General features: G+C 57.3%; 4 protein-coding genes across 4 annotated transcripts; 2 read left to right on the forward strand and 2 right to left on the reverse strand.

Moving 5' to 3' along the window:
* Window positions 1-1,684: 1,684 nt before the first annotated feature.
* On the forward strand, window positions 1,685-4,231 carry B0I36DRAFT_326923 (glycosyl hydrolase). The gene has a single exon (XM_046154403.1). It carries the CDS (start codon window positions 1,792-1,794, stop codon window positions 4,069-4,071), a length of 2,280 nt encoding a protein of 759 aa, XP_046010148.1. The 5' UTR covers window positions 1,685-1,791; the 3' UTR covers window positions 4,072-4,231.
* Window positions 4,232-5,648: 1,417 nt separating this feature from the next.
* On the reverse strand, window positions 5,649-6,363 carry B0I36DRAFT_364562 (uncharacterized protein; the record flags this gene model as incomplete). The annotated part of the gene is made up of 2 exons (XM_046158985.1): window positions 5,649-5,747; window positions 5,875-6,363. The coding sequence occupies 2 exons, from the start codon at window positions 6,361-6,363 to the stop codon at window positions 5,649-5,651; spliced, it is 588 nt and encodes a 195-aa protein (XP_046010149.1).
* A 2,622-nt stretch (window positions 6,364-8,985) lies between these two features.
* B0I36DRAFT_326929 (FAD binding domain-containing protein) lies at window positions 8,986-11,878 on the forward strand. Its single transcript, XM_046154404.1, has 4 exons — window positions 8,986-9,300; window positions 9,473-9,541; window positions 9,626-9,863; window positions 9,936-11,878. The coding sequence occupies exons 1-4, from the start codon at window positions 9,267-9,269 to the stop codon at window positions 11,458-11,460; spliced, it is 1,866 nt and encodes a 621-aa protein (XP_046010150.1). The 5' UTR covers window positions 8,986-9,266; the 3' UTR covers window positions 11,461-11,878.
* B0I36DRAFT_326931 (uncharacterized protein) lies at window positions 11,879-14,269 on the reverse strand. Its single transcript, XM_046154405.1, has 2 exons — window positions 12,523-14,269; window positions 11,879-12,431 (listed from the first exon to the last, which is right to left on the reverse strand). Exons 1-2 carry the CDS (start codon window positions 14,187-14,189, stop codon window positions 12,323-12,325), a joined length of 1,776 nt encoding a protein of 591 aa, XP_046010151.1. The 5' UTR covers window positions 14,190-14,269; the 3' UTR covers window positions 11,879-12,322.
* Window positions 14,270-14,352: the final 83 nt, after the last annotated feature.

Consider the following 14,352-nt stretch of genomic DNA (forward strand, 5'->3'; position numbering starts at 1 on the left):
GCATACAGGCTGGGCCTGTGTGATGTCGCATGCGGACCCCGCCGGTCATGCTGCAATGACAACCTCGATCGTCCTACATGATGCTCCGCCGCGCCACGCTGTCCACGTCGTGGCCCGCCCCATCCGAACATGGCATGACTGACACCTCGCGCCTTGCTGCATCATGCGGGGTTGGCCCAAGACCATAATGGTCTGCTCGCAGCCGCCAAGCCCGGCTCGCAGCATTGCCACACAAATAGAAGAAACCGAAGGGTGGTGGTCAAGGAAGAAACCCCCGCCGATACGGCGTCATGTTGCTGCAATGGTGCGCGGGCAAGCGAGCAATGGCTCGAGGTCCGGGCCCTGGTCCTGATCGGGATCCGCACCTGAAGCAAAGCACACCAAGCACCCTGATCTCATCTGTCATCTTACTTGTGCACGATGCTGGGCGAGGCAATGCCCTTCTCCTGCCCCTCGTCTTACTCGTCAAGTCTCAACTTTTGGCTTTGGATCTTGTTACTATTCATGCACTTGAAAAGGGCGGTCGGCAGTCCTGCTGAGTACCCAATGAAGAAGAGGAACAACAACAACAACAACCTGACATATGGACAGGGGCCAAAAAGCAAGGCCAGCCCCATCTCGTGTCGGCATGCAATATGTGCAACCTGCATTCAGCTGCGACATGTGTCAACTGGCAATCAATCTCTGCAGTCTGACCATGGAGGAGGCGGCGAGGAGCGCCGCTGGGTTGCCCCGACGGCCTTCTGCCTCGAGACGCACAACGGTCGACTGTGCCATATTACCATGACGAGATGATTGAGCACCTTGCCTCGTCTGCTGCTGACCTTGTGGTGTCGCTGGCGCTCTGGCCTCGTCTGCCGCCGCCAAGACGCTCCCCTGAGAAGAGCCCCGGCGCCTTTGTCGCAGGCCTCACAGTCAACGGCTTGGCATCACCGCAACAGCCCCTTGCTGATGGCGACCCGGCCCACCCGGCGCAGCTGGGCTCCTAACTGGACCTGCAATAATTAGTAACAGTCCGTTCCGATGCAGAATTGGGAGCGTAAACGACCCTCTGGCCTCTGGGGTTATTGGTCTTGGGTACGGACGTAGCATGCTTCTTGAGGGGCAAGCGTAGTGATATTGTCTACGTATGGACTGGAAGCGTGGCCGAATATCGACAACAGCGCTGGGCCGTCGGGCGGGTGGCTTACTTGAGGCAACGGTGCAGTGCCCTAGACCCCGTCTTTTCCCCCACTCAACCACGCTAGGGGTGGTTTAAGTTAGCTTTCGGGAGCTGAGCCGTGGCGAGCAAATGCTTGCTTCCCCTGCTTGCTCGTTAGTCGAGTCAAAAGGACGTCAGTGGAGGCATGCCAGCATGGTCGTGCATTCGCCGTTTCTTCTTTGCGCGCTGGCGAGCAGGGGTGATGACCACCAGGACCTCCAGCAAGTACTACATGGCATCTGCAGCTGAGAGACGCCTTGTCACCTCGCCCAGGCTCGTATTGCTCAACTGCAGACCCTGGCGGGCGATCTGATCTTCGTGGGCCAGCCCAGGGCAGCCGCTCGATCCCTGCTCGCCATGCATGCTCTCGCCATTTCCGGTCCGTGGGTTGCTTAACACCATGCAGTATAGCCCTCCTCTGCATGCCCTATAAAGCAAACCACGGCCTCCTCCTGGCAGTTTTGGGCACTGCTGCTTGGTACGCCTGCTGTTCTCGGCGAGTCCTTCGTTCACGCTCTTTGCCCCAGTACTCTGCTGCTGCGGCGACTTACTTTCGCTTATTTCCATTCGCTTGTCCGCACATCTTCAACATGTTCTTCAACCTCAAGAGCACCCTTGTTGGCGCTCTGCTGAGCGCAACAGCCGCCCAGGCTGCGTGTTCGGCCAACCTCTTAATCGATAATTTTGCCAAATACTCCAGCAACAGCAACAGCCTGGGGTCCTGGACGAGTGATGACCAGAGCATGACCTCGATCTCGGCTTCTTCCAACACTCTCACCTTCAACCCCAAGTCTTCTTCCTATTTCTACGAGACCATCCCCTGCCAGGCCGCCAGTAGCAACGGGTACAACGCCTTGCAGTTTTCCGTGACGGGCCCCAAAGATGCCTCCTTCCTCGTGGAGCTCCAGTCCAAGACTGCTTGCTCAAACACCGCGTACAACAGTGCTTGGTTCACCGTCAGTGGCTTGACTGGCTCTAAGCAGACCATCACCATCCCATTGAGCTCCTTCTCGGGCGCCAGCCTGAATGGCATCACCGGCTTCGTGTGGTCCACCTTCTCCAAGACTGGTTCGCAGTACCAGCTGAGCAACGTCAATCTCGTCTGCTCTTCCGGTGGTGGTGGGACGCCCACGACACTTTCCACCACCAAAGCCCCTACGCCCACTCCCACTCCGACTGGTACCTGTACGAACCTGGTCGTGGATGACTGGGAGTCACAGTCTCGCCTCACCTTCCTATACTACAATTCTCTGATCCTCCCAACCAGCGACGATGGCACCATGTCGTCCATCGCCGTCAGCAACAACAACCGTGTCACCTTTACCCCGTCCGGTACCGACTCCTACTTTTACAGTAAGACTGGGTGCGTGAACACCCAGAACCGATATGGTGGCATTTCATTGCGCATCAAGGCCCCTGCCGGCACTACCTTTACCATCGAGCTCAGCTCTCCCAGCACCTGCGGTGGCGATGACACCAGCTTCGCATCTCAGACAACCCGCGACCTGGGCTGGACTTTTGACGGCACCGAGAAGCTGTACAGCATTCCCTTTTCAAAGTTCTCCGCGCTCGACAAGACCAAGGTTGCCACAATCTTCTTCACAGCCTTCACCAAGGCCGTCACATTTGGACCCATGGCCTTCTACTGCGGCAACACAGTTGGCGAGTTTGTACCTCCTGCCACGACCGCCACTGCTCCCAGCAGCACAGTCCCTGCGCCGGCCGGCACTGCTGCCGCTCTCGTCATTGATCAGTTTGGCAACCAGAATGCAAACGCCCTGGGCATGTGGCACGGCGGCGATGATGGCCTGAGCACGACCTGGGGATCGCAATCGCTGACTCTCAAGGCTGACGACTCGGACTACTCGTTCTACACACAGGTCTCGGCCACGTGCAAGGATATGACCATGTACGACAACTCGTATCTCCACGTTGTCTACAGCGGCAGCAACAAGTTCACCATTGCCATGCAGCAGCACAACTCGCAGTGCAACGCCAACATTGCTCCCTACCCCGAGACTTGGGACTCGCTCGAGGCCGCGCGCTATTCGTCCGCCACTGACATCTACATCCCCATTAAGCACTTCAACATCAACCGTAGCCGTACCGTCGGCTTCGCATTCAAGGGCTTCTACACCACGGCCTCGACTGTCCTCAAGAAGGTCGAGATCGTCCAGAGCGTGCCCTCGGGCTGGAAAATTCCCAACAAGTTGCCCACTGGCAACCTTGTCTTTGCATGCAAGCGGCCCAACTCGTTCGCCTTTGCCATTGACGATGGCATCCCGGCGCTCTCCCAGGAGGTCATGAAGATCATCAAGGAGGAGAACATCAAGGTCACCTTCTTCACCGTCGGCGCCCCGCTCGACGACGCCAGCACCAACCTGACCAACGTGTACCGCGAGATGGCCAGCCAGGGCCACCAGATTGCCCTGCACTCGTACACGCACCCCAAGATGGAAGGCCTGCCCGACAACGAGGCCATCGACTGGGAGTACATCAACGACATCGAGGCCATGAAGGACGCCTTCGGCGCCAACACAAAGTCCAACTACTTCCGCCCGCCATTCGGCAACGAAGGCGCCCGCATGCGCCAGCGCCTCACGCAGGTCCTCGGGACTGCCGACACGTACATTATGAACTGGAGCGTCGATGTCGAGGACTGGCTTTGGGCCGAGACCTCGACGCCGGAGAAGCAGCTCGACGCCTTCAAGCGCGACGTCAACAAGGGCGGAAACCTCGTTGTCATGCACTACCTTTACCCCAGCACCGTCAGCTACCTGCGCCAGTTCATCCAGATCGCCAAGGCGACGGGCAAGCAGCTGATGCGTGTTGACCAGTGCATGATGGACCCCAATGCGCCGCCGTTGTAGAAGGCGAGAAATGGGAAAATGGCACTCGCTCTGGATTAGGAAGTAGTGGGAGTTGCCACGTTGGGGATGAGGCAGAGTAGTGTGTCTATTAACTGCTACGATATCGGGATTAACCTTAATGTAGAAATGTACACATTGAAAAAGATACCCCTTAATGCTTTCCTCCGTGTCTAAATGGCTCTCGTTTTGTGCCCCTTGACCACTAAACCTCCCAACAACGTTGAAATGCCAGACATCTGGTAAAGTAGTGCCCCCGGATGTCCGGAACATTCCACGCCTCCCCCGAAGAAAACCTTCTGTCTCGCCCGTGCTTTTTGCCTGCCTTGCCCCAACGGTTTCAAACGGCACGCCACTTTTACCCGTCCCATACTGGGACCAGCCAACGACTGGAGGCGAAGGGGTAGGAAAAAGGACGAGGCAGTTATCTAGATCATTGTCTCTGATTCCGGGGGACCCCTCGCTCGTTGTTTGGCCCCCTCACGTTCTCGAGGCTCTCTATCTGTATCTGTCTGTCTCTCTCTCTATCCCTGGCTTCCCCAGTCTGTGGGAAAAGTCCGGGGTGGTGCGAGACTGGGCTTGGAACGATCACATCGTTTATAGAAAAGACAAGGCGGCACCTCCCCGACGCATTGCCTTCCACACACACACACAGCAATCACCAAAACGGCTACCGTTTCTTAAAAAAGAGTATCATCGGATTCAGAGACTCTCAACCCATCGTCCATTCGTACGGGGCAAAAGTGGTTTAATCAGGGAGAGGGAGAGCAAGGCATCGATCAGCGCCCTTTTGCCCTCTGTATCACCTCACACATCCAAGCCCACATCTGGGGAGAAAGAAGACCATGCCTCAACACGCTTTCGCGGCCGATGACTTTCTGGGCTTCTCCTGGGCTGGGGTCACCGCGATGGTTCTGCCGGCGACTGCACACATCGACACGTCCCAATCGCCGTCCTCATCGTCGTCGTCGTCGTCGACCTCCTCCGCCTCATCCTCATCTCTATTAGCAGCATCAACCCCAACAAGCGACGCCTGTCGTCCGAGTACCGCAACCACACATAGAGCAGGGGAACGGGGTGGTGCCACACATGGCACGGCTGCAGGGCGCGGTGGCGAGACGTCGGCACCACCAGTGGCTGGGATCGGGAAACAGCACCAGACCAAGGGAGGAGGGGCAACTCCCGCGAAGCTGTGAGGGCGGCGCTTCAAAAGCTTTTGCCGGGAGACTCTCGAGCCGCGAAAGCGTTTGGAGATACCCCGAAGAGAGGGCGACGAATCATGACAACGCCGACATCATGGCGGAAAACTGAACAGAAGAACCGCCGTATGCCGTATGATTTCCTCGAGTGGAGAGGAGAGTCAGTGCTGCAGTAGTTGTTGAGCTGTCCCCAGAATATGTCTGCCCTTTCTGGTCCAGTGTCGCAAATATTAGGATGCCGAAGGACGTGGATGAACGAGCCATCAAAAGATAGTGTCGCAGTTTGCGAGGATACAACGCATGGGATTATCTCCGTGGAAGGGATTCACGCCCCCCAAAAATTGTATTGTTCAAGCTTGATATCAAACCCCGACTCGCTTTTCACGGCTCTGCATAGTTCCGCACACCTTTGATGATCCATACCTCGCCGTTGCCTACCCTGCTGGAGATACTTGAGACCTCGATTTCGTCGGGGAAAATCTGCGTGCCATCGAATGTCAGTGCTACGACTGGCTACAGGACGAACGCACATGCAACTTTATGAAGATCGCTGGCACACTTGAAAATGCGCAAAACGATGGCGAAATGGGGAAATCAGGTCACTCACCACTCTTTTCCCATCTCGCGTCTCCCACCAGACTTCCCTATCCCCAGACCCGCCCTCGTCGTCTGCGCCGCCGCCGCTACCACCAGCAGAAAGCAGGCTCCGCACCCTCTCCCCTTCGCGCCAGGGGCTCGTCGGCAGGACATGCGCCTCGACGAAGCGCCGCAGGTTGCGCTCCGCGCGGTCCCTACCTTCGCCGCCCTCGTACGCGCTGGCGCCGAGCCTGTCGTAGTCGGCGGCGTCCTCCCAGGGCTTCCGCGGGAGGGAGTCGATGGCCGAGTTGAGGGGCGCCAGGACGGTGCTGTTCTGGGACGCCGAGTCGAGGCGCGTGCTGATTGCGGCAATGTCCCGCACGAAGCCGGCAAAGAGGTTCATGCTGCGGTCGCGGCCCATGACGTCGGAGAGCATGACGCTGCCCTGGACCAGGGGTTTGGGGACGTCATTGTCGTTGTTGTTATTGTTGTTGTTATCGGAGCCGCTGGGAGGTGACATGGCGGGCAGATGGAGGGGCTGCTGGTGTAGGTTGCTGTTGAGGGATGTCTCGTGCTTGGGGTTGCGGGCGCTGAGGGCAGAAGAGCAGGCAGCGAGGAGCTGGAAGGAGGAGATTGTAGACAGGCGCATGACGCCTTTTGCTGTTGCTCTCGAAACCAAGAATGTATTCGACACTGGCCGGATGTGGCGAGGGATCTCGGGATGCTGGAAATGGATGTCGGATCATTCAGTGACCCCAGATGCCTGCCTGCCTTGTTTGTGGAGCGGCGACCCACGGCGGGGCGAGCTGTGGGTGAGTGAGTGAGGGCACTGCGCATACGTCACACCACGCTCACCTGCACAACATGACCAGGCAGCTCTGTGGTGTGAAATGCTTCACCAGCAGGGCCCGCATCAGTGTCGTCGAACGTCGTCGTTTACATCGCGCAGGACTGCGGCATCTCCAAAGAACGCCATCTTCAAGACGGCATTCCGGCAGAGAACCTCGAAACTGCCGTTGTGCTTTGTCGCAAGCTTGCGGGGGCAAGCAAAGCACCGCACCCTATCTCATACACAGCGAGACGGGAAGACAGCCCCGAGCTGGTCAATCTCACGCGACGTGATGTCGAGCCAGCCATTGTTGGCATCCATCAGATATTTCTTCTTTCGATTGCCCATCTCCAAATGATGGTCTCATGCCAATAAATGCCAGCAGTCCTTCTGCACCAAACACGCCCATTGCTCGTCGTGTCACATGCAACGGCTTGTGCCGCTCAGTGTGAGAATCCCATCTTCAGGGACCAAGGACTTCTGCCGGAGCGCCATTCGCAGTCTCATAGGCGACAGCTTTCACATGCCAGCACAGGACCGTGGTCGGGCCGGCGCCATGCCTGGCGTGCAAGCGATGGATGATCTCTTCATGGCAGCGCCAGCTGGCAAAAGGCAAGCCAGTCTGGATTGCCGCGCTCACCTTGTCTCTGATGACGGGCCAGCAGGGTGTCATCTGACCTGAGCGGCAAGCTCTCAGAGGGTGATACCTACAGGTAGGGACCCGCTCTGCCACTCTCGTCATCTGCTGCAGGTGGTGTGCTTTCACATGCCAATCCTCCTTTGCCAGACCATGGGGGAGCCGCAAGCAATGCATGCCTGGACTGGACAAGCCGACCGTCAGAATCAACACGAGTCACGGTTGCCGGTCCCCTGACTTTGAGTCTGATTGTAGAGACAAGAACACGCCCGCACCACGCAAATGCAGGCAGCTGTCCTGGCGGCGACATCGGCAAGATTGCCCTGTCCCGTTGAGCTCTACAAGCCTGGCTCACCCTCTCGCAATTGTCGCCGGCACCGGGAAATACCCGTTTCCGGGGACCAACCTAAGCAAGGTGTGCGTGTGCTCGCACCGGCGAAAGTTGCACGCGTGCAGGAGGGGGCTGCCTCGGCACGCGAGGCCCCAGCACCACCACCAGCTGGGCTTGATCGACCCCCTGTGGGCCGGCGTGCCTAGGTGTGGATTCGTGCCATGTCCTCGGCCGCGATTGCAACGAAAGGCGAGCAGGCTCGCACTGACTGGCATCTATCCGGTCCCAGAAACATCCAACACCCCAATCAGGGTGTGCACAAAGCCGAGCTTCGGCGGTCGGTCAAAGTCAACGGCCAGTCCTGGCCAGCCCTCACCTGAATCACGGCCGCCTGCAAAAACTGCTTCCAGAAGTGGCAGATTAATCTCATGTACCGGGCAGTCGTCGGGCACAGTACAAACGCGCGGTTGGAGAAGTGGGGGGTCTTTGGGCGTGAAGATCAACACCTGAAGGCGCATCATGCACACTCTGGCTGTAATGTTTGTCGCTCTGATGCTGCTGCTGCTGCTGCTGATGCTACTGCTGCTGCCGCCTATCGCTACGAAATCACCTTGATGGCGGTGCATGTTCCTGGCTCGCGGGCAAAACCCCCAGACGGGTGATTGTGGGGTTGCTGGGGAAGCGTCGGAAGTCAGATCCTTCTCCGCACAACAGCGGTTGAAATGCCCGAGGTCAAGGGTGCTCTTGAGCGCGATGGGCACATGCATATACGCGTTAACATAAATCATTGTCGTGGCAAAGCTGTCCGGTCGCGCAACCTGATCAGAACGTCTGCAGGGGCACCGCGAGTGACTTGTGAAGGCTGGAGAGGCGATGACCATCAGGGCTGTGGGCAAACTCGCCATTGGTATCGCCATTCAGCCGCCCGTAACCAGAATGCCACTGGCAAGCGGCAACGGGTGGCAAGCAGCAGTAGCCAGAGCTTAAATCTGTAGGTGATACAGGGCTGGCACATGCTGGGAGGAGCCCCTTTCATGCAACACACGTCTGCTTGTGAAAGCGGGTGGTGTCAGTGGTGCGTGAGAGTGAGGAGAGAGCGGGCTGGGCGGAGCGTGCAGGGCCGCCGGGGTGTGGGGAAAGGATGGGGGAAGCAGCGCCGCTAGTCGACCTCGGCTCTGGCAGGCGGTGCCGCAGAGGGCGAATCAGCGCGTGGGCAATTGCACACTGCACTTGCACCAGTCGGCACAAGCTCCAGCCCGCCGGGGTCTGGTCTGGTCGCCTGGTCAGGCCCACCTGCCTGCACTCGGCTCGCTCTGGGGAGACCTGGTGCATGCGTTGCGTTGCCCCTTCCCCCAGAAACAGCGCCGCCCGCTCTCCACTTCCGGCCGCACTCCAATATCTAGGCCCGTCGTTCCACCTCATCGTCTGCTTTCTCCTCCTCCTCCTCCTCCGTCTTCTCTCTCCCGCGACTCCATCATTTCCATCTCTCCTGCTTCTCACCCCGCCGTCGTGTTTCAGTGGGTTGGTTCACTACTCCTCACAAACTACCAGAGAAAGGAGCACCTCTTCCAGACACCCAGCATCGATTTTCTTCCTGCTTCCTGGTTCCTTCCTTCTTCCTCCACAATGGCTCCCCGTGTCATCGTTGTGGGTGGCGGCCGTAAGTCATGCCGTTCACCTTTCTGCGTAGCTTGGTGCCTGAGCAGCGCTCTCCTCGCAGCAGCAAACACTTGACTGCTTGCTAGTCCTTGGCGCGCCAGCTCTGCACCGAAGCAGATGCGGGTTGTACCGCATGCTTACGCTTGTGCTCGGTGCTGACTTCTAAATTGCAGTCTCTGGCCTGAGCGCCGCTCACACCATCTACCTCGCCGGTGGCAACGTTGTCGTCCTCGACAAGCAGGGTAAGTAGACCTCCTCCCCACCCAAATTGCTGGCTTCGGCGACAGTTGCCCCGATCTAACACGAGGCCCACTCTCCCTGCACAGGCTTCTTCGGCGGCAACTCCACAAAGGCGACCTCTGGCATCAACGGTGCCCTGACGCGCACCCAGGTCGACCACAAGATTGGCGACAGCGTCAAGCAGTTCTACGACGACACCCTCAAGTCCGCCCGCGACAAGGCTCGGCCCGACCTCATCAAGGTCCTGACCTACAAGTCTGCCGCCGCTGTTGAGTGGCTTCAGGATGTCTTCAACCTCGACCTCACTCTCGTCTCTCGTCTTGGGTAAGTCAGAATCAACTCATCTTGGTCTTTTCCTTTTAGCTCGTCCGCAAAGTCATTGCTAACCCCTCCCAGTGGCCACTCGCAGCCCCGGACACACAGAGGCCACGATGCCAAGTTCCCCGGCATGGCCATTACGTACGCTCTCATGCAGCGGCTAGAGGAGCTTGCCGAGACGGAGCCCGAGCGTGTCCAGATCATCAAGAAGGCTCGCGTCACCAGCCTCAACAAGGAGGGCAACACCGTCACCGGTGTCAAGTACGAGCTTGACGGCCAGGAGACCAGTCTCACTGGACCTGTTGTCCTTGCCACCGGCGGTTACGCTGCCGACTTTGGCGAGACCTCGCTGCTCAAGAAGCACCGCCCTGATACCTATGGCCTCGCCACTACCAACGGCTCTCACGCCACTGGTGACGGTCAGAAGATGGTCATGGCGATCGGCGGCAACGGCATTGACATGGACAAGGTCCAGGTCCACCCAACTGGTCTCGTCGACCCCAAGGACCCGGGCTCGAAGTGGAAGTTCTTGGCCGCTGAGGCTCTCCGTGGCGAAGGAGGTCTTCTCCTCAACGCTGACGGCGATCGTTTCTGTGACGAGCTTGGCCACCGTGACTACGTCTCTGGCATGATGTGGAAGGAGAAGGATAAGGGCAAATTCCCCATCCGTCTCATCCTCAACTCCAAGGCCTCCAATACCCTTGACTTCCACACTCGCCACTACTCTGGCCGTGGTCTCATGAAGAAGATGACCGGCAAGGAACTCGCCAAGGAGATTGGCTGCTCGCCCGAACACCTTCAGAAGACCTTCAGCACCTACAACGCTATTGCCGAGGGCAAGCAGAAGGACCCCTGGGGCAAGAAGTTCTTCCACAACCTGCCCGTGAACGTCGATGACGACTTCCACGTTGCCGTCATGGAGCCTGTTCTCCACTTCACCATGGGTGGTATCGAGATCAACGACAAGGCTCAAGTCCTCAATTCTGAGCAGAAGCCTTTCGACGGTCTCTTCGCCTGCGGTGAGCTGGCTGGTGGTGTTCACGGAGCCAACCGCCTCGGTGGTTCGTCGCTACTCGGCTGTGTCGTCTACGGCCGCGTCGCTGGTGACAGTGCCAGCAACTATCTCTTCCAGCAAGCCCTGAGTGGCTCCGCTGCTGGTGCTGCTGCCCGTGTCGGCCAGATCTCCCTGCACATCGACCCAGCTCAGCCCGGCAAGATCTCCGTTGAGTGGAGCGGCGAAGGTACGAGCAAGACAGCCAGCGTCAACGCTGCTGCGACGAGCGCGAGCACTGCTGACGCTGCCCAACCTACCCAGGCGTCTAAGCCCAAGAAGTTCGAGATCCCCGAGAAGGAGTTCACCATGGAGGAGGTCGCCAAGCACAACAAGAAGGATGACCTCTGGGTTGTTGTCAAGGGTGTTGTCATGGACCTGACCAACTGGCTCAACGACCACCCTGGCGGCCCGCAGGCCATCATGAACTTTATGGGCCGTGATGCTACCGAGGAGTTTGAGATGCTGCACGACGACGAGGTCATTCCCAAGTACGCTCCCAGCCAGGTCATAGGGCGTGTCAAGGGCCAGGAGGTTACCCTTGAGATCTAGATGTGTGGGGAATGATCGGTAGTCGGCTGCGTCTGCGAGGTACCCATGAACGGCGTCACGGAGGCACAAACCCTTGTTTATGTAATGATTGTTTCTGCATGCGCATTCCCAAAAGAGAGAGCTAGGAAGGCCTATTGGCTACCCTCCGTTCCTGCGTCGGCTTCTCTTGTACAGATACATATATAGCACGTCTGGCCTGTCGGTTGCGCGGCCCTTTTTCCTGAATCAATGAGAAGAAAAGAATGATGATTTACCATGGATGTTCAATTAGGACGAATGTGCATTATGGCCAGTCTTTGGCAGTAGAAAGCAATATTACACGCACTGCTATGAGTGACATAGAAACGTGCTCCTTGACACCTTCATTGGTCACAGTTTGAGTTGAACAAGATCGGTGAGCAGAAGGTGAATGTGGGATCCGCGCGGGCGTCTCATGCCATGTGCCTTGGCAGCTGTGTCTCATATCACAAGCAGTACATTGTGTTATCTGATATTATCATTTGAGGTCCCCATTGACCATGTATGTGCTGAAATGGCTCGTGCCTCGTTGCCCATTCATTCATGTCCCATGTCTGCACGAAGTAATCGAACGACCCAAAGACCAATAATTATATCGTTTCGACGTTGCTACAGCTGATCGACGCCAGCGATGCAGTTCTTTGAGAAAACGACAGAGTGATTTTGTGAACGCCTGCCTCGGGGTATCATAGTGTGTGCGTGCGGAAGATTGGCGTTAGGGTATGCGCCCAAACAGATGTGCTACTGAGAGGTTGATCAAAGCAATGTGCAAAGTTGTAATACGTTTCTCAAAGATTCTTGATGGTCTCGTCAACCAGTACCTTGGCAAGTATGCGGAGATCGCCTAGAAGTAAGTTGCGGTCGGAGATGGTGCCGCTAGTGATGATGGGCTTGCTTTGGGTGTGGAATGCCGCAAAGACGATGCCGCGATTGACCGAGTTCGACGGGGCAGGCTGAGACGATGGCAGGCAATTGCCGTAGAATGAGCACATGAACCCGTGCGAGAGTCCCTGCAAGGGTGGTGTTGTATCATGGTACTCATACCAAGTCTCTTCTGTGTCCAATGCTTCGGCAAGAATATCCGTGGGGAGTTCCCATGACCCGGTCGCCCCTTCAATGCCGTATGATGCGAGCAGGCGCCCCGTGACCTTGGACTTCGAGTTGCGGCGGGACGCTCTCGAGTACCTCGCATTTTCGAAGTGCATAGGAAAGTCAAGCAACCTGCCACGGCGTTTGCGGTCATCTGGCCAGAAGCTCATGATATAGATCTCGTCGAACCCAAAAGTTGTAGCGATGGTGGAGATCAGCGTAGAAGCGCGGATCGGGGCGGTCTTCGCCGTTGGCGAAGATGCCTGGCCCTGGGATAATGGCTTCCCCGAGGTTTGTGTGACTTTTCGGTCATGGTCCGCACGAACGGTGCGAACAGATGCGCTCTTTTGGATGCCTGCGCCGTGGACGAAAGTGATGCTGCGGTGGCTCATCTTTGGGGTGTCCTTGGGTGGTGGGGTTGGCCGTCTCGGTAGATCTTCAGCAGCATAAGTGTCGTAACTTTCGGCCACCTCGTCGTCGGAAAGCGCCATAAACTCGTCCACACTCGGCTCCCACAGAATCTCAATGATTCGTTCCTGATTGGGATCGGATGGCCACGACGCAAACGAGTCGCGCACTAAGATTGCTTGTTCAGGGCCGTCGGTCACGTGAGCGGTCTTGTTTGAGAAAGGGTCATCGGCTCGGGCACACCAGGTTTCCCGTGCTTCTCTCTTTGACGAGAACGAAGACGCAAGGGAGTGTGTGAGTGAATCAAAGCTTTCCCGAGTCGAAAACGTGTTTGGTGTAGCCAACGATGCTGGAGAAGGGTGTTGTCCGTATCGAGGCCCCTCATCCTCGGAATCTGATCCGGATGGAGACTCCAAGTGAGGCAAGTTCAAGGTTGAGAATCTATTTAGACGAGGGAGAATAGGCAGGCAAAGATCCTTTTCTGTGGAGGTATTCCTGGTTGGAGAGGGTGGCAGCGACTCGAGCATGCTCAAGGCACCAGCAGCCATTGAGGGTGATATCGGTGAGGGTATGATTATGGGTGAAGGGAGAAGGGCTGCTGGACAGCCTTTGTTGATGGGGAGGCGCAAAGACTCTGGCCTCTGGTCAAAGACTACTGGTCGAAAGAGCCCGGACGAAACGGGCCTCGCGCCGATCCTCCTTGTGGGAGATGTATTCACAAGGGACGATACATCGTCGCCAGGAACATTTGCTAGCTCTTCGTCGACTTGTTCCATAAGGCTGATTGTTTGGGTGTTCTGCATCGAGTAGCGACGCGATGGCTCATGACGGAAGATGGAATCTTCTGGGAACTTGAAGGGCGATATTGAGCAGGGGCTATCCAGGCATGGGGCAGCCGCCGTCGTAGACTGGTCAACATGGCGTTGTCCGCCACGGGTCGTGGATGAGGAGTTGGAGGGCTGTCGAGAGTGGGTGCGGCCTTGGCTAGAGATACTGAACGCCCTCTCCCTGTCGTCAGGATTGCGAAGCCTACGCTCCTCTTCACGCGGCTTCATAGAATTTGATGTTGGTCTGATGAAGGACGGTGATGGGAATAGCGGTTTGCTGGGCGACTGAAGCTGTGGCGTGATGACGGGTAGTGATTCGACGGCGGGCTTGTCCTTTTTCCTCGAAGGGCTGAATATCCGCTCGAGCTTCTCCATGGAGAGCGCCATGATGGACAGTGCTGTGGAGTTTCTCTGGGCTGGCCTACGAGTACCGTTGTAAATCAGCCTCGCTGATGATCCAGTATCTGATGCCAAAAGTGACCAACACCAGATGTTGCTCGGGATGTCATGCGCGACGCGAAAGGGGCCATCAAGCAGAATAGAGGCCGAA

This window comes from Microdochium trichocladiopsis, assembly GCF_020744255.1.
Source record: "Microdochium trichocladiopsis strain MPI-CAGE-CH-0230 chromosome Unknown B0I36scaffold_7, whole genome shotgun sequence".
In the NCBI taxonomy this organism is placed as follows: Eukaryota; Fungi; Ascomycota; class Sordariomycetes; order Xylariales; family Microdochiaceae; genus Microdochium; species Microdochium trichocladiopsis.

Coding starts and splice junctions, on each gene's coding strand:
- B0I36DRAFT_326929 (XM_046154404.1), top strand. CDS start 9,267: ATGGCTCCCCGTGTCATCGTTGTGGGTGGCGGCC. Junction 9,542..9,625: donor TGTCGTCCTCGACAAGCAGG/GTAAGTAGACCT, acceptor CTCCCTGCACAG/GCTTCTTCGGCGGCAACTCC. Junction 9,864..9,935: donor ACTCTCGTCTCTCGTCTTGG/GTAAGTCAGAAT, acceptor AACCCCTCCCAG/TGGCCACTCGCAGCCCCGGA.
- B0I36DRAFT_326923 (XM_046154403.1), top strand. CDS start 1,792: ATGTTCTTCAACCTCAAGAGCACCCTTGTTGGCGCTCTGCTGAGCGCA.
- B0I36DRAFT_326931 (XM_046154405.1), bottom strand. CDS start 14,189: ATGGCGCTCTCCATGGAGAAGCTCGAGCGGATATTCAGCCCTTCGAGG. Junction 12,432..12,522: donor TTGGACACAGAAGAGACTTG/GTATGAGTACCA, acceptor CCATCGTCTCAG/CCTGCCCCGTCGAACTCGGT.